This window comes from Cnephaeus nilssonii (genome assembly GCF_951640355.1).
Source record: "Cnephaeus nilssonii genome assembly, chromosome: 7".
In the NCBI taxonomy this organism is placed as follows: domain Eukaryota; kingdom Metazoa; phylum Chordata; class Mammalia; order Chiroptera; family Vespertilionidae; genus Cnephaeus; species Cnephaeus nilssonii.
This window is the reverse complement of record NC_137078.1, coordinates 76,117,305-76,138,316: the sequence shown is the minus strand read 5'-3', so window position 1 is coordinate 76,138,316 and position 21,012 is coordinate 76,117,305. Positions and strand designations below refer to the sequence as shown.

At 45.4% G+C, this 21,012-nt stretch overlaps 1 protein-coding gene across 2 annotated transcripts in view; it reads left to right on the top strand.

Annotated features, from left to right (window-relative positions):
• EIF2B3 (eukaryotic translation initiation factor 2B subunit gamma) overlaps positions 1–16,843 on the top strand; it is an 87,836-nt gene extending 70,993 nt beyond the window's left edge. For both annotated transcript variants that reach the window (XM_079777703.1, XM_079777704.1), the window contains exons 11-12: positions 8,418–8,521; positions 16,663–16,843. In XM_079777703.1, the coding sequence (XP_079633829.1) occupies positions 8,418–8,521; positions 16,663–16,715 (157 nt within the window). In that variant the 3' untranslated portion in view covers positions 16,716–16,843. The remainder of the gene's footprint in view (positions 1–8,417; positions 8,522–16,662) is intronic.
• The last annotated feature ends 4,169 nt before the right edge of the window (positions 16,844–21,012 follow it).

The following is a 21,012-nucleotide window of genomic DNA, read 5'->3' as shown; positions in this document are numbered from 1 at the left end:
CCTTCAGCCAAAGTTTGGAAGAATCTTCTCTGGTGAATCCAATCAGCCCAAGATGAAAAACCTAAATTTATTTACATCAGAGATTACTAACAGCCCAGTGAAATCACCCTGTAGTGACAAATTTCATTCATGATTCTATTTTTTTTTAAATATATATTTTATTGATTTTTTACAGAGAGGAAGGGAGAGGGAGAGAGAGTTAGAAACATCGATGAGAGAGAAACATCAATCAGCTGCCTCCTGCACACCCCCTACTGGGGATGTGCCCGCAACCAAGGTACATGTCCTTGACCAGAATCGAACCTGGGACCCTTGAGTCTGCAGGCCGACGCTCTATCCACTGAGCCAAACCGGTTAGGGCTCATTCATGTTTCTAGAGCTTCCAATCAGCTTTTTAGAATTCTCCCCTAAATATAAAGACATAATCAAAGATTACCAGAGACCTAAAGAAAGCTTCTATCATGAAAGAGAGACACCACATCAAACAAATAGAAAACAGCAACTGGGAAGAAACAGAGGCTCTGCAGGGAGAGAAAAATACTTTCAAGTAACCTGTCATTTCAAAGAAAAGGAAAAAAAACCCTGGGCAATTAAAAATATAACATTTTCTTATTTTAGAAATATCTCCTCATTTTGATCTTAGCTCAGATTTCACCATTTAAGAAGAGGCTTTGCTTACTACCCTATCAGCAGTAATCTGTCCCAGTACTCTCCATTACATCAACCTGTTTTATATCCTTTGTAGCATTTTTACTGTCTGGCCTTAAGAAGTACACATTGGCGCTGGTTAGAGTGTTGTCCCGATACACTGGTCAGGGCACATACAAGAAGAAACCAATGAATGCATAAATAAGTAGAACAACAAAATCAATGTTTCTCTCTCTCTCTCTCTCTCTCTCTCTCTCTCTCTCTCTCTCTCTCTTTTTCTCTCTCTCTCTTCCTCCCTCTCTCTAAAAAATCAATAAATAAATAGCCCGGCCAGTGTGGTTCAGTGGTTGAGCATCGACCTATGAACCAGGAGGTCATGGTTCGATTCCCCTATGGGGATTGAGCCTGTCATGCCTGGGTTGCAGAGCTCAATCCCCAGTAGGGGGCATGCAGAAGACAGCCATCCAGTGATTCTCTCTCATCGATGTTTCTGTCTCTCTCCCTCTCCCTTCCTCTCTGAAATCATACAAATATATTTAGAAGTAAAATAAATAAGTACAAATTGGTAGCTACAAAATAGTCATGGGGATGTAAAGTAAAGGATAAGGAATATAGTCAATAATATTATAATAACTATGGTGCCAGGTGAGTACTGGAAATATTGGTGAGAACACTTTGTAATGTGATTGTCTAACCACTATGCTGTGCACCTGAAACTGATAGAAAATAATATTGAATGTAAACTAATTTAAAATAAAAATTTTAAAAGAGGTCCTAAACTAAGGCAATAGCAGTGGAGATGGAAAGGAGAAATAATAAGGTGATAAACACTATAAAACATGGTAACTGCCTAAATATGTGAGGTAAAAGAGCGAGAAATCAAGATGCCCAGGTTTTGCTTGAGCAATAAAGTTTCTCGTGTGCTAGTCACTAAGATAGAAATCAATAGAGGAGGAGCAAGATTTGCAGGGTGGTAGGCAGGGGAATGATGAGTTCCACTTGGGACAAGTTGCATTCATGGCAGGCAGCCTTGATGTGCAGGACTGGAGCTCAGGAAAGAAGCCTGTGCAAAGTACAGATTTGGGAATGGTTGGCATAGAAGTGGTAACATAAGATCACTCAGGGATAGTGTGTGGCATTAGAGCAGGAAGACAATAGGCAGGATTTAGGGAGGAAGTGCCATAATAAAAAAACAGTGCATGGCACATAGAATGTTAGCTGTTACTTTATTATCAGCACCATTACTTGATCTCATTTCACGGAGGTAGCATGTTACCAGCATTGTCTTTCTAAAGGATATCTCTACTCTTATCCCTGTCCTATTAAAAAAAAAAAAAAACCTTTGAAAACTGTCCATTACCTTTATAGAATAAAGTTTGAACTTCAAGATTTCTCATGATGTAGCTCCAGCACTGAGTCCTGGAATGTTAGAGTGAGATGGGGCCTTAGAAGTCTTCCAGCTCAACTCCTGCATTTTTACAGATAAATAAATTGTGGCATTCCAAACGTTTTTTTCTCCTTGCACCCCTGCCGCTCCATGCCCCATTCTAGATTCCTGTGTGAGACTGACACACCTCACCATTCTTTTGAAAACCAGAACTGCACTAGCCTTTATCCATTGATCACCTGGTCCCAGAGTAGCTCATGAGGCTTTGTCACTTCCACTCTCTGTATCATCTTGCCTTAGACCTGCCAGGGAAACAGTGCCATAACTTTACCATTTACTCTAACCAGCAACCTCTCCCTCCCTTCCTGTGGGTGGGCAGACAAAGCATCAGCTCTCTAGCACCTCTTTCAAGTCCAGTGTTAGTGTCCTGAATTGACATGAAGAGACTTGGTGAGAAAACCAAGGCTACCTAAGAAACTCCAGCTTGCTTATATGAGAGAAGTTCATGGAAAAGGCCTGCATAATATCCCAGAGCCAATTACTGTTTTGGAGGAGGTATAATTCTGGATGGCCTAATAAAGTTTCTAGCTGGGGAAACAATAAAGGTTTAGATGGCGACTACTGCTATTTTTCCAGCTAAAAATGTTGAGGTAATCCTGGCCAGTTTTTCTCAATGGTTAGAGCATCAGACCAAAGGGTCACGGGTTCAATTCCTGGTCAAGGGCACATAACTCAGTTGCAGGCTCAGTCCCCAGCCCTAGTTGGGGTGCATGCAGGAGGCAACCAGTCGATGTGTCTCTCTCACATCAATGTTTCTCTCTCTCTCTCTCTCTCTCTCTCTCTCTCTCTCTCTCTCTCTCTATCTTTCTTTCTCTCCTCTCCCCCACTCCTCCTGCCTCCTGCCTCCCCTCCACTCTCTAAAAAAAACAAGTTGAAGTAAAGCTATAGCCCACATGGATTTAATGATAAGATCAGACATCCTGCCAAAACCGGTTTGGCTCAGTGGATAGAGCATCGGCCTGCGGACTCAAGGGTCCCAGGTTCGAATCCAGTCAAGGGCATATACCGTGGTTGCGGGCACATCCCCAGTAGGGGGTGTGCAAGAGGCAGCTGATCCATGTTTCTCTCTCATGGATGTTTCTAACTCTCTATCCCTCTCTCTTCCTCTCTGTAAAAAATCAATAAAATGTATTTAAAAAAAAAAAAAGATCAGACATCCTGAATCCCATATGAACTTTCCCCCATTATTTTCAAGTCATTTAGTCTTAATTATTTATGGTAAATGTGGGAAAGGTAATTAAATTGCAGTCGTGTGAGATTTGATTACTCTGCTGCTATTACATCTGGACTGATTGGTAGAGTAGGAATATGAATTTGTCCAGAAGATTTTCTCATATTCTTTGTTTGCTTGTCTCTACCAGCAGTAGTGAACTGCTGAGGCTTTCTGGACAGTGGCTTGGACACCTGCCCAAGGTCCTCAGGGCTTGAGGGATGCGAATAGGACCACCTTGGGGAAGGTGTAGGCGAGACTGTGCAGAGACGGCTCCTGCCTGTCTTTCTCATTTTCTACCACTTCCAATTTATATGACAGCTGATGCTTAGCAATCCAAAGTCTAGTGAAAAGTTCATTGTCAAGACTTCAGTGTCAGTCTGTGTTCAGCATCTTTGGCCCTCTAGTCCATCTGCATTTCCTCTTAGTCCAAGGTGAATGACCCAAGCTGTAGTCTAGGATAGTACCTTCACAAGTAGACAGTCCAGGAAGCCAGGTTTTCACCTAGATTTTCCATGCTTTCTGCAAGCAGCAAGTGCAGCCCTCAGAGCCAAACAAGATGCTACTGCTGCTCATTGTTACCCTGAATGTCCTCTTCACCTGCACTCAACTGACTGCCCTGCCCATTGGGTCCCTTCCTTTTCTACTGTCCTTCATTCCTGACATTCATTCTGCCTGATTGCCTCTCTCTACAGATCTTTATCTGTAGAAATCCTACCCATCTTCAAGCTACATATTCTAGCTCCTACATATTCTAGCAACCTTCTTGAATTGTCCTAGCCAGAAATTATTTTCCTCACTTCTGTGTTCCCTGGGTGCCCATAACACTTAACTTATGTTCACATGGCACTAAACTGCCTCTTTCTTTTTTCATCAACAAGACTATAAATTCCTTGAATACAGAAATACTTCTTATATGTATTTGTATTTCTTAACTTCTAGTGCTGTACATTTTCTATACTAGATACTGTGTAAGTACTTACTGAATGAAAAATAGAGATCCCTGGTTTAAATCCCTGTACTATATTTGGCTGAGTATCTGTCAAGAGAGCCCTGTCTACTTCTAGAAAAAGATCTGAGTGAGTACTTCACTCCTTGAAACTCAACAAAATGAAAACACTAGATAACTGCCACCTACCCATACACAGACTAAAGAATATCTGTCAAACACAATAAAATTTAGATCCTACCCACCCTGGCCAGGTGACTCAGTTGGAGCATCATCTTGTACACCTAAAGGTCAAGGAGTTCGATCCTGGTCAGGGCACATACCTAGGTTTCAGGTTTGATCCCCAGTCGGGGTGCATATGGAAGGCAACCGATCGATATTTCTTGATGTTTCTCTCTCCCTTCCTCCCTCCTACTTTCCCTCTCTCCCTTCTTCCCTCCCTCCCTCCATCCCTCAACATATCTGGTGAGGATTTAAACAAAAATCACTGAGCTAAGGTTAGGAGGCTCTGGTAGCTAGGAAGATATGGATGACTCAGCCATAATCTTTAGGCTGAAGTAGTGAGTCAGACCTTTAGTCACATGCCTAGAAAAGGTTATGAGTAAATATAGAAAGCCTGCCAACTAATCCCCAGAGAAGAACCTGCCTATCCTCAGAGTTACTGAGAAGTTTCATGGCTCTTTGCCAAATACTGCCAAGTCAACACCTGAGGCAGAAGCCCATGACACAGAGAGTCACCACTGTGTAAGCTTGGGCACATTGCTTAACCCCTGTGAGCCTCAATTTTCTCTGTAAAAATTAGAGTAAATACCACTACCCTACAGGTTTGCTAAAAGGATTAAGTTACATAATGAATATAAAGTGCTTTGTATATGGCGTGGTGTGCCTGGCCAAGCAATAATCTTACCATAGATCTCTGTGTTTTCTCATGGCCTCCTCTCCATTGAAGCATTAGGGTTAGCAGGATAATTTACCAAGACCTACAATTGTGCTTAAAATTTAACCCCACCAAGGAGAAATGAGGACTAAAACCCCATTAATCGCCCTGGCCAGTGTTTCTCAGCAGTTAGAGTACAGCCTGTGACTGAAGGGTCTTGGGTTCAATTCCTTGTCAAGGGCACGTACCTGGGTTGCAGGTTCAATCCCTGACCCCAGTTGGGTAATGTGGGGGAGGCAACCAGTCGATGTGCCTCTCTCACATCGATGTTTTTCTCTCTCTCTGCCCCCTTCCCCTTCCCTTCTCATTTCCACTCTAAAAATCAGTGGACTTCAGGTAAGGATTAACAACAACAAAAAAACACATACACACACACACACACACACACACACACACACAAATAGCATTAATCTTGGCTATCTCTGAGCAGCTTCTTAGATAACACAACCAGGCATTAGCACAGCAAAGTCCTTAGTACCCAGTTGAGAGTTAAAACTAGATGCAAAAACTATAGTTCTGGCACTGGGGCCAGTTCTTGAGCTCCATAGGAAGCTACCTTACCCCCACCTTACGCACTGAGCAGAAAAGGCAGTAATTACTGTGGATTGGCAACGTGGAGAGGGCTTGTTTCATACAGTAGTATCTGTCCTTCCTCTCTACCATGAGCAAACGCACACACTTCCAATAAAACCCTTAATCTTGGAGTTTCTTTCTGGACAGAGGGAAGGGTCTATTGACTTGAAATTTTTCCAGAGTACCTCAGCCTGGCTAATGGAGGTGACTTATAACCGCAGCATGATGATGAGGAACAATTGAAGAAGCAAATGGTAGAAAAGAGCTTCACACTCACTGAACATTTTGTCAGGTGTTCATCTCAAAGCCTTCCACAGATTCACTGACCAAGAGCCTCAGGAGAGCGCCCAGCTTCCCATCAATCAACCCACTTTTTCCCTGTCACATCTGCAGACACTCTGTGTCTCAGAGGGTGTTACACACAAACCAGATGAGAAAAGCAATATGGGAGGCTCTGAAGACCTCATTCAGACCTGCTAAAATCAAGGAAAACCCAGGCTATGCATTGTTATGGGAATCTGACCTCAAACATTCCAGCTTCCTCCTTTCAGAAATGGCTCCCACCTATATCCCCGATTCCAAAGTAGCCAGTTAATAAATAGTCTCTAATTATGGCTGCTTGAGTTTCTGTTGGCTGTTTTTTGTCTGCTGACCATGTTTACCTCTGGCCTAGCTCCAGAGCATGCTTTCACAGGCTTCTAAAACCCCTCCTCCCACCTTGGAAAAAGAAAGGAGACTTTCAGTGACAAACTAGTAGCCAGTTGCAAGCCTGCTCTGTCCCAGGCGCCTGTGTATCTGAGGCTCTCTATACTTCATTACTATTCTTTTGGGGAGAATATTTCCCAAGGAGCGAAAACCACTCTAACTTCTGACTGAACTGCTTCCGCCTGAAGCAGAGGGAAAGTTGTAAAGTTCTAGAAAGTCCCTTAATGCCTGTCCAGTGAGTGTATCCTGATTTTGAGCCAAAAAAACTAATACTGTCTCTGCCCATCTCTAGCCCATACCACAGAGGTGCTGTGGCTTTGGCCTTTCACTGCTTTCTGACAGGCTTGAAGAAGAATAAAGAAGATTCTGAAATGCCATAAAGTGCTATATTTATTTTTCATTTTTCACATTTTACTGAAGTGTTGGCATTTGGGAGGGTCTTTTTTAAGGGCTTGTGCATTGATAGTTTCAGTGCTTGGACTGTCCCTTCTCTATCCCCCCTGCCTCGTAGGTTTCGTAGGATTTTTTCTTAATTGGTGCTTTGTTTTTGTTTGTTGTGCTTCAGTGGATGCTCACACCCTCCTTACTCACCTCCTTCTCCCCTCCAGCTGCCCCTGACTCTTTAGGATACCGAATATTCCCCTGTTAAGACAGAGATCCTCCTGGAGCCATCTCAGCTCAGAAAAGCAACTCGGCAGCTCCAGGCTTCCTCCAGTCTTTTCTCCCCTTAATTTCTTTGTATGGCACTATGGTTAAATGTATGGATTCTGGAGTCAGGCATACCTAAATTTGACCTGCTACTTGGTAGTTACGTGGTTTTGGGCAAATGGTTTAACAGCTCTGTTGCCTTACCTACAAAATGTGGTTATTATTTTTACTACATCTGAGGTAAAAATGATACTCCCACAATCATCTAGGAATCGTTTTTCCCCCTAATTAAATACATAAGGCCCTTCATTCTAGAGCTACCAAAAAGATTGATGGGGGCCCAGACATTGAGAGTGGTTTTGATTGCTGTTTTTAACACTGCCCAGGTGATTTTTCTGATGAAATGGCTAGATCTGTAAGTCACTCCTGTAATATACATAAGTATTTGGCATAGTACCTGGCATAGAGTAGGTATGAATTAATGCTAGTGAAGATTTCAGGAGCCAGGAAGATGCTCTTTAAACACATTTAAATGTTAAGAGCAAATGTTGCTACTCTTGAGAGTGTGGCTTTAGGATCTGGAGTAGTCTTTAATGTGGCATGGAGCTGGTTTGAAAAGCATCCTTTTTTTCCTAAATGAGTATGGTTTAACCAGAGTCTGTGGTGAGAGCTGTGGGACACCCACTATTTTCCATAGCTGATCTCCTAGGTCAGCCCAGGGACCAGCACCAGCTTCCATCCCCAAATTAAGGAGGAAAGATTGGGTGGAGTTTAGTTCTGGGGTGCCTAAAGAACTGAAGTCATGCCAAAACTGGTTTGGCTCAGTGGCTAGAGCGTCGGCCTGCGGACTGAAAGGTCCCAGGTTCGATTCCGGTCAAGGGCATGTACCTTGGTTGCGGGCACATCCCCAGTAGGGGGTGTGCAGGAGGCAGCTGATCGATGTTTCTCTCTCATCGATGTTTCTAGCTTTCTATCCCTCTCCCTTCCTCTCTGTAAAAAATCAATAAAATATATTTAAAAAAAAAAAAAAAAAAGAACTGAAGTCAGTGTGTCTGCTCTTTTCGGGCTTTTAAGGAGAAGATCCGTGTGAGCATATCCAAACTCTGGATTTCCCTAAAGCCAGGTCCTCCCTTGACCCAGCTGAGCCATTCTGTCTTCTAGTAATAAGTTCAGGCATGTAGCCATTAACTGGAGTGACCAGCTATTCCTAGCCTGTGGAGGAGCCAGAACCCCCAGCCCATAGTGGTGAGGGTGGTGATGAGAGCCCTAAGCACTTTCTGACTTAGCTACTGTGTTACAGAAGCAACATCCAGGGCAGTGTCATCTGCAACAATGCTGTGATCGAGAAGGGAGCAGACATCAAGGACTGCCTAATTGGAAGTGGCCAGAGGATTGAAGCCAAAGGTAAACAAAACCCAATTACAGTCATAGATGCCACTTTTTACCTATCACACCAGCACAGCTGATGCTCAGTGCTGGTGAGGAGTGGGGAACAAGCACATGCATACATCGGAGGTAAGGACATAAACTGATAAAGCTGTTCTTGCAGGGGGATTGACATTGTCATTGTCAAATTTTTAAAATTTGACTTAACAGTTCCATTTTCAGGAATTTATCTTACAGATAAACTCATATATGTATGCATCCTACTATCAAAAAAAGTTGAAGTATGGGAGGGAATCAACCAAGGATAATGCATATATGCATGGCCATGGAGACAGACAATGGGTGAGGTCCTGGGGCAGAGGGTGGGGACAGACTAGAGAGGGTCAATGGGGGGGAAAAGGAGATATATGTAATACTTTCAACAATAAATAATTATCTTTAAAAAAAATTTTTTAACATACCAGCCCAGCCAGTGTTGCTCAGTGGTTGAGCATTGACCCATAAATCAAGATGTCACTGGTTTGATTCCTGGTCAAGGCACATGCCCGGGTTTCAGGCTTGATTCCCAGTAGGCGGAGGAGCATGTAGGAGGCAGCCTATAGATGATATTTCCCTCTCATCGATGTTTCTATCTCTCTATCACTTCCTCTCTCTCTCTCTAAAGATCAATAAAAACGTATTTTAAAAATATATAGCCCTAGCTGGTTTGGCTCAGTGGGTAGAGCGTCAGCCTGCAGACTGAAGGGTCCCAGGTTCGATTCCGGTTAAGGGCATGTACCTCGGTTGCAGGCTCCATTCCTGGCTCTGGTATGGGTGCATGCGGCAGGGTTCGGGGCGGGGGCAACCAATCCAGGTGTCTCTCTCACACTGATGTTTCTCTCTGTCTCTCCTCCTCCCTTCCACTCTAAAAATAAATGGAAAAATCTCCTCGGGTGAGGATTTTTTAAAAAATTAATTCATTGAGCCGAAACCGGTTTGGCTCAGTGGATAGAGCGTCGGCCTGCGGACTGAAAGGTCCCAGGTTCGATTCCGGTCAAGGGCATGTACCTTGGTTGCGGGCACATCCCCAGTAGGGGGCGTGCAGGAGGCAGCTGATCGATGTTTCTCTCTCATCGATGTTTCTAGCTCTCTATCCCTCTTCCTTCCTCTCTGTAAAAAATCAATAAAAATATATTAAAAAAAAAATTAATTCATTGAAGAGATACTAGCTCACAGCTCTACAATGGCTGCCGAATTAAGCTTAGAAAATGGGTTATAGCAAAGATTTATACCCCAAACCATTCGGATGTAGACACTGCTGCCATCTCACTGAACACTGGAATAGCTCTCCAACCACCCAGCAACTCCAAAGTGGATGCTGCCTAGTTCCTACTTCTTCGTATCACTAGTTTCCAGTCCAAGGTTTGGGGTGACTGCATCTGATAGGTCAAGCCATGTCATATGCCCATGTTCTAGCTGCAAGGAAGGCCGGTATTTTTAGTTCAGTTACTGGCAGACAGACTCTACCCAGTGTCTCCCCAGAAAACCTTTGAGCAGGAGTGTTGGTCAGCAGCAGCACCATAGATATGAGCCCAGGTGAGAGGGCTGGACAGCAGCTGAAACTCCAATCTGAAAGCAAGGATGGCACTGCCCTCCTGGAATGCTGTTGGCCTATAACTGTTGTTTAAAACTTTAAAATGTTCTCACATTCACTATCTTACTTGCTATAGAAGTCCTCTATAAGAATAAGATTCGTTATTGACCCATTTGATGAAGTGGAAGCTGAGACTTTGAAAAGTGAAATTTACCCAAGTTGCATACCTAGTAGATAACAAAACAGGGTCTTCAGCCTGAATTATTGCCAGATACCCTTTAAAAAGGCCAAAGGAGCCCTAGCCAGTTTGGCTCAGTGGATAGAGCGTTGGCCTGCAGACCAAAGGATCTGGGGTTCAATTCCAGTCAAGGGCATGTACCTTGGTTGCAGGCTCCTCCCCAGCCCAGGCCCTGGTTGGGCTTGTGCAGGAGGCAACCAATCTATATGTATCTCTTACATCGATATTTCTCTCTGTCTTTCCCTCTCTCTTCCACTCTCTAAAAAAATCAATGGAAAAATATCCTCAGGTAAGGAGTAAAAAAAACATAGACCAAAGGAGCCCTCGCTGGTGTGCTCAGTGTTTAGAGCATCAATCCACAAGGGTCATGGGTTCTATTCCCGGATCAAGGGCATATACCTGGGTTGCAGATTTGATCCCTGGCGCCATGCAGGAGGCAACCAGTCAATGTGTTTCATTCACATCGATGTTTCTCTCCCTCTCCCTCTCTCTCTCCTTCTCCCTCCCTTCCATTCTCTCTAAAAAAAAAAAAAAAAAAAAAGCGGGGGGAAGGAAGAAGCCACTCCTGGCTTGCCCAGCAGAATTTGATCAATGATACCCCATTTCTCCTTTTAGTCCATCTTTCCCAGACCAATAGGGAACATGTATTTGGCCTCCATATACAAGCTTTTTGTAATCTTCAGGGACCTCAGGTCTTCACTCTTTCTTCCTGCTCAACATATGAGCCTACCCTGAGGTTGCAGAGAAACTTATTTCTTGGGCAGCTGGGGCCTGTTGGTTGTTTCTTTAAAATAGGATTCAGCACCCCCAGTCTTTTCCCTGACTCCATGGAAGGCCTTGGGAGGGGTTTGCTGTTCATCTGGTCTGTGAAGCTGCTTTGTTATCCTGTCCCCTCCCCGCTCCTCATTGTATTTCTCTGTGGTTTGTTCTTTTCTGTTTGGGTTTGTGACCCCCACATAGTGTTTCTTCCACCTCCTTCCTGCCTCTTTGTCTTTGTAAACTATCTCCTGCTCAATAAAAAGTAGAAACATCCCCCAGTGCTTTCTTCTTTCAGTCCCTCCTGGAGCCAGGAGCTGCTTCCTTTTGTTGTTTTTAAAAGAGTTTACTCCATAGGCTTGTTTGAATGAGTGAACTCCATTTGCCAGCACCCTAGAGGTCCCTCCTTTCTTGTGTGCTGGAACCTGGAATTTCACAATTTTTGCTGCTTCTCCTCCCCATTTCCCAAAAAGTGATGGTGCTCCTTCCTTCTACGTTGCAAGGAACCCTTTTTATTCCATGTGCAGAATGCATGAATGCCAGATACTGAGGGCCTGAGGCTTGGCATCTCCTATCAGGGAGCACAGGGCTGCTTCCATGTCTCCGGGGCTTTCTGGCACTAATGTTATGTGCCCATTTTTAGCAAGGAGACTCCTTAATGGTCCTTCTGAAGGAGAGGGGACCAGGGAAGTTATCTAGACTCTAAAGTAGAGAGCCCCAACACCTCCTGCTCCGTCCTCAATGCTGGGGGACCTGTGCATCTAGCAGGATAGTCAGTGCCTTCCTGCTACAAGGACTTCTGGCCAATCACCTGTTCCCACTGTCACTTTTCTTGGAGGCTGAACTGTATGGATAAAGCAAATTCCTATCCATCAGTGCAACACTCAAGACCTGTTAATATGGATGACCCAGACAAACATCAATAACTCAGGTCTTCACCAGCAAAGAGCTTAGTAGATGGCAAAATCCCCCGTCAGTCTTCCTCACATGGAGGGATTTCATCCTCATAAGTAATGCCCTCTCTCCAATTCCAATCACTTGTATATCAGAGTCACTACATCTGTAGCAGTCTTTTACCCCAAAATGTGACTCTCATAACCCATTGTAAGCCTCTCTACCTTATTCTAATTTTTCATGGGTTTTTTTATTGATTTTAAGAGAGAGAGGAAGGGAGAGAGAGATAGAAACATTGAAGAGAGAGAAACATCATCGATCGGCTGTGCCTCTGCATGCCCCCCAACTGGGGATTAAGCCCGCAACCCAGGCCTGTGCCCCGACTAGGAATCAGAGACCTCTTGGTTCTTTGGTTGATGTTCAACCATTGAGCAACACTGGCCAGGCTCTACCCTATTCTAACACTACCAGAACAAACTATTCTCTGACAATTCTGGCTTTTCTCACCCAACCCCATCATGCTCAGTTAATGAGATTATTTCTGGCAAAAATCCTGATAACCAAGTTTGACCTTCTGCTTAAGCCAGTAGAAAGCCTTAGCCAACAAAGTCAAAATCTGGGAGACTGATGAGACTCTGAGTCTCTTATCACTGTCAGTGAGAGAACTTGGGTCTCTTCCCTGTGACCACAGTGATCAGTCTTTTGGCCATGAAAGTAGACCTCATGGGTGCATAGATCAGGTCCTGGCTAATAGGAATCCTTCCTAGCTTCCCAACAGTGCAGCTTTTCATATGTGACTTGTCATTCCCTTCTGTCCCATTGATTTTTCCCCAACTTACCATCCTCCCTTGTACTCCTTACCTTTGAGATCTTCCCAACCTGATTCTAGCCCAGAACTTTGCTGTTGTGTGTACTGGAGCCTGCTTCCAACCCTGGCCAAGCAGAACTAGAACTGCTTGTTGCTCCCCCACAGGTTCCCCCCACCTTTACTGAATCTCCATGAAAATACATCTACTCCGAAAATACCATATCTAATCTCTCTCTTCTCCTACCCCCAGGCTAAGAGCAGACCAGAGGGCAGAGTGGAGAGTAGGGAGGGCGAGCTTGTGAAGGCTCAGGTGCTTATTTGGAGCCTGACGACTGACTGAGCACAAACTGAGCACAAAAAAGCGTTGTCTGCCCCAGCCAAGCAGATAATTAGCCCCTCTGGTCTGGAGCACTGAGGGCCAAGAAGAATGTTAGTTGGAACTGGGACTGTCTTCAGAACAGCCCAGTGTCCCTGGAGACTAAGAAGAGACTGGATGAAGGAAGAGCAAATGTCAGTCTGGATATAAGCAGATGAGGCTGACTCATGGCTATAGAGGGATAAAGGGTAAAGTAGAGTTTTTGGAGGTTCCCTAGGAAGCTAACTAGAGCAGCATTTCCTTTGTTCTTTTCTGGTCAGTCTTATCTCAAGGGTGGAGCCTGATCGACAGTCACACTCCCAAGACCACGCCAGCCCTAGGGAATCTGGCCGCCTGAGCACTGTCGGGCCTCCTCCCCATTCCTCTCACTGAAGTCCAAAAAGGAGCACCTCCCAGGCATGAGCACACAGACCAGCCCCAGCCCCATTCTGTAACTTCTGTTTAACACTTATCCAAGCTCTATGCTGACTCTTTACATCAATTCTCTTACCAAATCTCCACAACTTATACAAGCTCTATGCTGGCTCTTTACATCAATTCTCTTACCAAATCTCCACAACTTATCCAAGCACTATGCTGGCTCTTTACATCAATTCTCTTACCAAATCTCCACAACTTATCCAAGCTCTATGCTGGCTCTTTACATCAATTCTCTTACCAAATCTCCACAACTTATCCAAGCTCTATGCTGGCTCTTTACATCAATTCTCTTACCAAATCTCCACAACTTATACAAGCACTATGCTGGCTCTTTACATCAATTCTCTTACCAAATCTCCACAACTTATCCAAGCACTATGCTGGTTCTTTACATCAATTCTCTTACCAAATCTCCACAACTTATCCAAGCACTCTGCTGGCTCTTTACATCAATTATCTTACCAAATCTCCACAACTTATCCAAGCACTATGCTGGCTCTTTACATCAATTCTCTTACCAAATCTCCACAACTTATCCAAGCACTATGCTGGCTCTTTACATCAATTCTCTTACCAAATCTCCACAACTTATCCAAACACTATGCTGGCTCTTTACATCAATTCTCTTACCAAATCTCCACAACTTATCCAAGCACTATGCTGGTTCTTTACATCAATTATCTTGCCAAATCTCCACAACTTATCCAAGCTCTATGCTGGCTCTTTACATCAATTATCTTACCAAATCTCCACAACTTATCCAAGCACTATGCTGGCTCTTTACATCAATTCTCTTACCAAATCTCCACAACTTATCCAAGCACTATGCTGGTTCTTCACATCAATTATCTTACCAAATCTCCACAACTTATCCAAGCACTATGCTGGCTCTTTACATCAATTCTCTTACCAAATCTCCACAACTTATCCAAGCACTATGCTGGTTCTTTACATCAATTCTCTTACCAAATCTCCACAACTTATCCAGGCACTATGCTGGGCTCTTTACATCAATTATCTTACCAAATCTCCACAACTTATCCAAGCACTATGCTGGCTCTTTACATCAATTATCTTACCAAATCTCCACAACTTATCCAAGCACTATGCTGGCTCTTTACATCAATTATCTTACCAAATCTCCACAAATCTGTGAGGAACTAAAGCCCAAAGACTGGAACAGTTTGCTCAAAGTCAAATTAGAATTCAAGTCTTTATGACTCAAGCTCTTTCCTTTCCTGCACTGTTCCCTTTTCTTCCTCTCTTTCCTGTCCTTTTCTTCTCACATGAGATTGCCCCTATCCAATGCGGCGCCATAACAGCAAACTCTGTGGAAGATGTAAACCTAGGTTTCTCTTCCCACTGGAGAAAGTTAGAGAAATAGGCCTGAGGATTCAGGATCCCCAAGCACCGTTGCTCTACTGCACCAGATGTGTCAATTAAATTCTCTTTGAGAAGGAGATTGGAGGCCTTCTCTTGTATACATGTGGGGGTTTTTCCCCTACATCTATACTCTCGCTTAACCCCCCAAACACCCACACATTCAACAAAGAGTTACTGCCTACCTTATTCTAGGCTCTAGGAGGGTATCTATAAAGATGACTAAGACTTGCCTCTTGCTGTCTAGCTGCTCACAGTCTATTATAGGGAAACAGATGAGTAAAGAAATAAATACAGCCTGACCAGCGTGGCTCAGTGGTGGAGTGTTGAACTATGAACCAGGAGGTCACAGTTCAATTCCCAGTCAGGGCACATGCCCAGGTTGCATGCTCCATCCCCAGTGGGGGGCATAAGGGAGGCAGCCAATCAGTGATTCTCTCTCATCATTGATGTTTCTATCTCTCCCTCTCCTTTCCCCTCTGAAATCAATACAAAATATATTTTTTTTAAAAAGCTAACCCTCATCTTACCTTTCATCACATCACTGATCAGCTTCAGGGCACTTCTGTAAATATATTGAGGATTCACAGTATTCCTCTTCCCTCCCTCTTTTTTTCCAAACATCTTGGACAACTTAAACATATTCATCAGTGAACCATCCAACTTCATAATTTAGCTTCTTAATTTCCTGAACTTCTCTACCAACCTTCACCTCCTTTCAACTTTAGCTCTCCACTTACATAACTATACCCTATCCTTGTCATTATCCCAAATCTCTGAAATCTTTCATGTGCCAGGAGCTGTGTTAAACACGGGGGTATGAGCATAAATACACTGCCCCTGCAGTGTGAGGCAGAGGAGAATGAAATAATGATATAGAGATAGAGACAGGTATTAGATAGGATGTTCTCACAAAGCAGAAAATGGACAGCTCAGAAGGGAAGGCATCAATCACATAATGGAGGTGATTGATTAGGGCATTTGGGATAAGAGTGTGATGGGGAAGAAAGGCATGTTGGAACAGCATGTGCTGAGGTCTAGAGCTATAAAATAGTATGGCTTTAGGTGCAAATGGAGAACAGTGGAAGATGGGGCTAAAGAGGTAGCAAGAGTCAGGTCATGGAGGGGCTTATGGGTTTGGACTTTGTGAAAATAACAATAGCCACTATTTATGGAGCACTCAATGATTCTTTAACTCATCGAGTCCTTGCAACAACCCTATACAGTTGGTGCTATTATTTCCGTATTACATATGAGGCAACTCCCTTTTTCCTTTGGATATCTCCATTTAACCATTTAGTCTCATTTCTCCTCACTCTTTTCCCTATTCCCTACCCCCAGGCCACACCACAGTATTTCATGTTTTCCTTTCCTACATGTTTATGTTTTCACTCATGTTGTTCTAGTGGCCTAGAATGCCTTCCCTTTGATACACTGCCTGAGAAAACTCTATTCATCCTTAAAGACCCCTCTCCTTCCCCTCCTCTGTGCAATCTCCCTGAAAGCCAGGTGCATAGAGCAGACCCTCCTGCTGTGTGGGAAGATGCTGTCTCTCCTGTAGTCCCTTTGGCAAGTTGTATTCCAAGAGCTTCTCAAGAGCAGAGCCACATGGGAGAGGAATAAATGTTTATGAACACAGAATTAAAAGTAATTGGGTTTAAGATGACATCTTTTGCTGACAGTTCTCAAACAACCTTTTCCTTTTCTTTTGTAGCCAAACGAATAAATGAGGTGATCGTGGGGAATGACCAGCTCATGGAGATCTGAGTTCTGAGCAAGTCAGACGCCTTCCTCTTGGCCCCCAGAACTACACATGTTGGCTGGCCCACCTGTTTGACCCTGTATTTATTTCCCAATAAAGAAGGGCTCCCACAGGCATGCTGCAGTCTTATAGGGTAGTGCCACGCTCACATGGTGGGGGGTGGGGGGGCGCGCCTCCAGTGTGTGTTCATGAGCATGTGCTAAAGACCATCTAGACCCAGTGTGTAGAACGAAGTAGGACACAATGGCCTAGCTCCCGGGTACAGAAGCTCCCAGGCAGGGGCAGCAGCTCTCCACTGGGAAAGCTCCTAGGACCGTGGTCGGCAAACTGAGGCTCGCAAGCCACACGCGGCTCTTTGGCCCCTTGAGTGTGGCTCTTCCACAAAATACCACGGCCTGGGCGAGTCTGTTTTGAAGTGGCGTTAGAAGAAGTTTAAGTTTAAAAAATTTGGCTTTCAAAAGAAATTTCAATCGTTGTACTGTTGATATTTGGCTCTGTTGACTAATGAGTTTGCCGACCACTGGCCTAGGAAGACTGCTTTCTGACTGGCTGATCTAGTCTCGTCCGTAAAAGCATATCCCTCCTGAAAGGATCTGGAAGTACTTCAGTCCCTGGCCCATAGGCCTAGCTGCTGGCAGTGCCATCTCTGCATATTGTGCTCCCTCTACAGCTGCTGATTTGGGCAGCCTGGCCCCTGAACCTCAGCCCAGGACCTACTACTCTGCCTCCATACTACCTGCCACACAGATTCCCAGCCCCTGCCATGACCCCACCCCCAGCCTCAGCTTCTAACCCCTGCCATTCCCTCCCTGCCCTCCCAGCCTGTAGCCAATTTCTCCAGCTCAACTATTGTCCCTTGGAGACCCTTAAAGCAAGCAGAAGGCAGCCCCTGCCTGGCCATCAATATCCTCACCGGTTTTAGTGGCAGCAAGAGCAATAAAAGAAAGCCATGGTCTGAGAGCCAGACCCCTTTCCACCTCCCCTTAATGAGGACTTTCAACCTGGTGGGGAAGAGCCAGGAAACTATATCATGGTTTGAAAATCTTCTGACTCTTCTCCAGGTGCACTCCCCTATATCCTAATTACACAGGCGCTCCTGCTTCAGATAATTGAGAAATGAGATTTCCATACTCACAGCTCTTCTGGAGTCCTGGCCACCTTCCCTTCACCACCCCACTCCCAAACTCAGACACTCTGCTCTTGCCGCTCCCTGTACTGCTTTTACAACCTGCAGGAGTTTGGTGGAAGATAAAAGTGGTTCCTGGGGTGAGATTTCACCTCCTGGAATTAACAAAGTAAAGGTTTCTCTTGATGTGCTCACTGTGGGTGGCAGTAATTATAAACATACTGGTTTCTACATTGCTTCAAAAATCTGAAGTCTCAAGTTAATTTGAGTAATCTTGCCTGAATCTTAGTGTTGTTCTCATTGAACTTGTGAGAGGCTGAGTAAAAGAGCATTCCTCCCCCCGGGGGGATCTCCACCTCCACCAGCCTTCTTGGGAGCTCTAGAGCTTCGCATTCTTCCCACTTTCAGGTCGGACAAGGTTCCTGAAAGTGTGCTGAAATGGTCCAGCAGAAGTGGTTGAATTAACTGCAGCACAGGTGGGAATAAAGAGCTGTGGTGGTGCCCAGAATGGTCCCCTTTGGCGCTGAAATTAAATTTGTGGGGCCCAGATGATGCTGGAGACAGTCCTGGCCTGGATGGAGGAAGATCTGCCTCTTGTAATGATGTTTGGCTTTGGCCAAATCCCTGCCTCTCTTCTGTCCCTGAGTTTCCCCATCTGCAAACTGGGAAGGTTGGACTGGGTAATATTTTGTTGTTAATCCTCACCTGAGGATATTTTTCCCATTGATTTTTAGAGAGAGTAGAAGGGAGGGGAGGAGGGGGAGTGGGGTACAGAGAGAGAGAGAAACATCAATGTGAGAGAGACACATCAATTGGTTGCCTCCCTCACATGCCCTGATCCTTGAACACCCTTGACCAGGAAGCAAACCCGAGACCCTTCAATGCATAGGCCCGTGCTCTGACCACTGAGCAACACTGTCCAGGGCTGGACTAGGTAACTTTTTAAGGTCCTTTCTCGGGTTTTGTCACCTCTCTCAGAGCCTTCTGACCCTTGAGGTCTGGGTGGTCCGAGAGGCCAGAAGACTGCTCCTTGACCACAGAAAGGGATGGAACTGGGTAGGTTTGGAGGGAGAGTTGGATGGGGTTAGGAGAAGGGATTGATTAAACTGTCCCAGAGCCTTCCCATATCTCTTCCTGATCTTCCCCACTGAGCCCTGACAGTAGGAGGAAAAACCTCCTCTGCCTTCCCTTGAGCACATGAGCAGCCCCCACTCCAGGAAACAGACTAGGCAAGGACTCCCCAGGGGAAGGCCTTGCTGAGTTTGAGTCCCAGGTGGGAGCAGCCCCCGGCTCGGGACACTGCTGCTATTGTCTCTATAACTCCAGGACTGGCTGGGTGCCCAAGATGCTTTCATTTCTCTTCTCTTTGCTCTATTTGTCTGCCAGAAGGCAGGGACAGTTTTGTTTCTTTTTGGCAGCAGCTACAGAGGGTTTGAGTATGTCTGAAATATAGTGCGCAACTGAATGTCCACGGGCCAGCCACCTCTCCGTGGGACAGAAGCCAGAGGAGCCAGGCAGGAAGAGTTGACAGGATCTGCCCTGCCTCGCCCAGCGATGCTCCGTGAGGGAACTGGAAGAAAGGGGCCTTGTGTGCCACATCAGGGAGGACTCTGGGGAGGTGTGGAGGAACAGGGTTCTGGGACCCTGCCAGGTCAGACAAAATGTGATGGACGGCTACCACTCCAGGAATTTCTCCTGCACTATCCCCTCACCTGCTGGCAAGAGCTCCCCGAGCCTGTAAGGGAATTGACTGCCAAGGTTGCCCTCCAAGACCAAGGCTAAACTTCCCAGTCCTTCCCCACATTATTCTTCCTATTGCAATCCCATCCACAGTGTGTGTTGGGGCGGGGGGGGGGGCGGGGGGAGCCTCTACCTGGACCCCCGAGAGCAACCCAGGGGCCTGCACAGCCTAGTTTATAAGCTGTTTCTATTTACAGAGAATTTGCAGAGAGTATACTTTTTTTATTCGTAGCCATCCCTACCCCTAAGGAGGTACATAAGCCAGGCCTTTGCATGCTGCATTCTAAATAGTTAAATGTGTTTGAGGAAGGGGGAGAGGGGTGTGGGAAGGGCCACCCAGACAGAGGTCCAGAAAGCTCAGCTATGAGGGAGCTGACAGGGAGGGAAAGGCTGGGCAGGAGAACACATTCTCCTGGAGGCCAGGATGACCTGTCCTTGACCTGAGCCGTCTGCCATCACCCAGAAGAATTGCATCATGGGCTCTTCTGCCATGGGTAAATGGGCAGATTCTACTTGGATTCTTCGCCTCTCTCCTTCCGCCACCCTCAAGGTGAAAGGCATTTTCTGATCTCTGGTTGCAGCCTCTGGCACTAGAGACTTGACAGCACAATTGACCTAAAGCTACCAACTGGGAAGGGGCATAAATGCCCAGGCTTGGCCTCTAAGCATCATGGGTGTCAGCAGGGTTTGTCAGGGCCCCTCCACATCTCAAGGTCATTGACTCTGCCTGGCCCAGCCCACAGCACAGTGAGTGAGAAGCCTGGGGGGTGCCAAGGAAAGGCCTGGCCTGGCTTCGCCCACATGGGCCCTGCCCTGAAGCCACACTTCACTCAACGTATGTGAGTGTATGTGCGTGTGTGTGTGTGTGTGTGTGTGTGAGAGAGAGAGAGAGAGAGAGAGAGACCTCACTTTTCCTGGCCACATAGATTACCTCATTTAATCCTTATGTCAATATCAAAGATTATGTGATTTACCCAATATCTCACAGCCAGTAAACTGAAGATTCAGCCCTTGAATCATCCCTTCCTTTAGATTCAGTCATCCTCCCACTTCTCCGATCCAGTTCCTCACTTCTGGAAACCTCCCTGAGGATTCCAGCTCACGGTGGTTTCCCTATGGCCTTTGTGCTCCCCCTTAAGCTATGAACATCTAAAAAGCAGGTACTCTGCAACCCCAGAGTTTAGCAAAGGACACATAAGAAACCCTAAGGGATGTTTGTCTCAGTAATTAGATTTATTCCTTGGTAATAATGACTTTAATTAGATTGCTTTTCTCTTGTTATTCTTTGCACGACTTCTTTAGTTCGAGCCCAGAACACATGGCTAGGTCCAGTAGGAGTGACACTGGACCAGGCTGTTCCACAGGGAAGCGGGCTGCTTTTAGAGAGAAAAGATGCGCTTCTACTTCCCTCCTGTTCCCTGGGGTCTGTGCCCTAG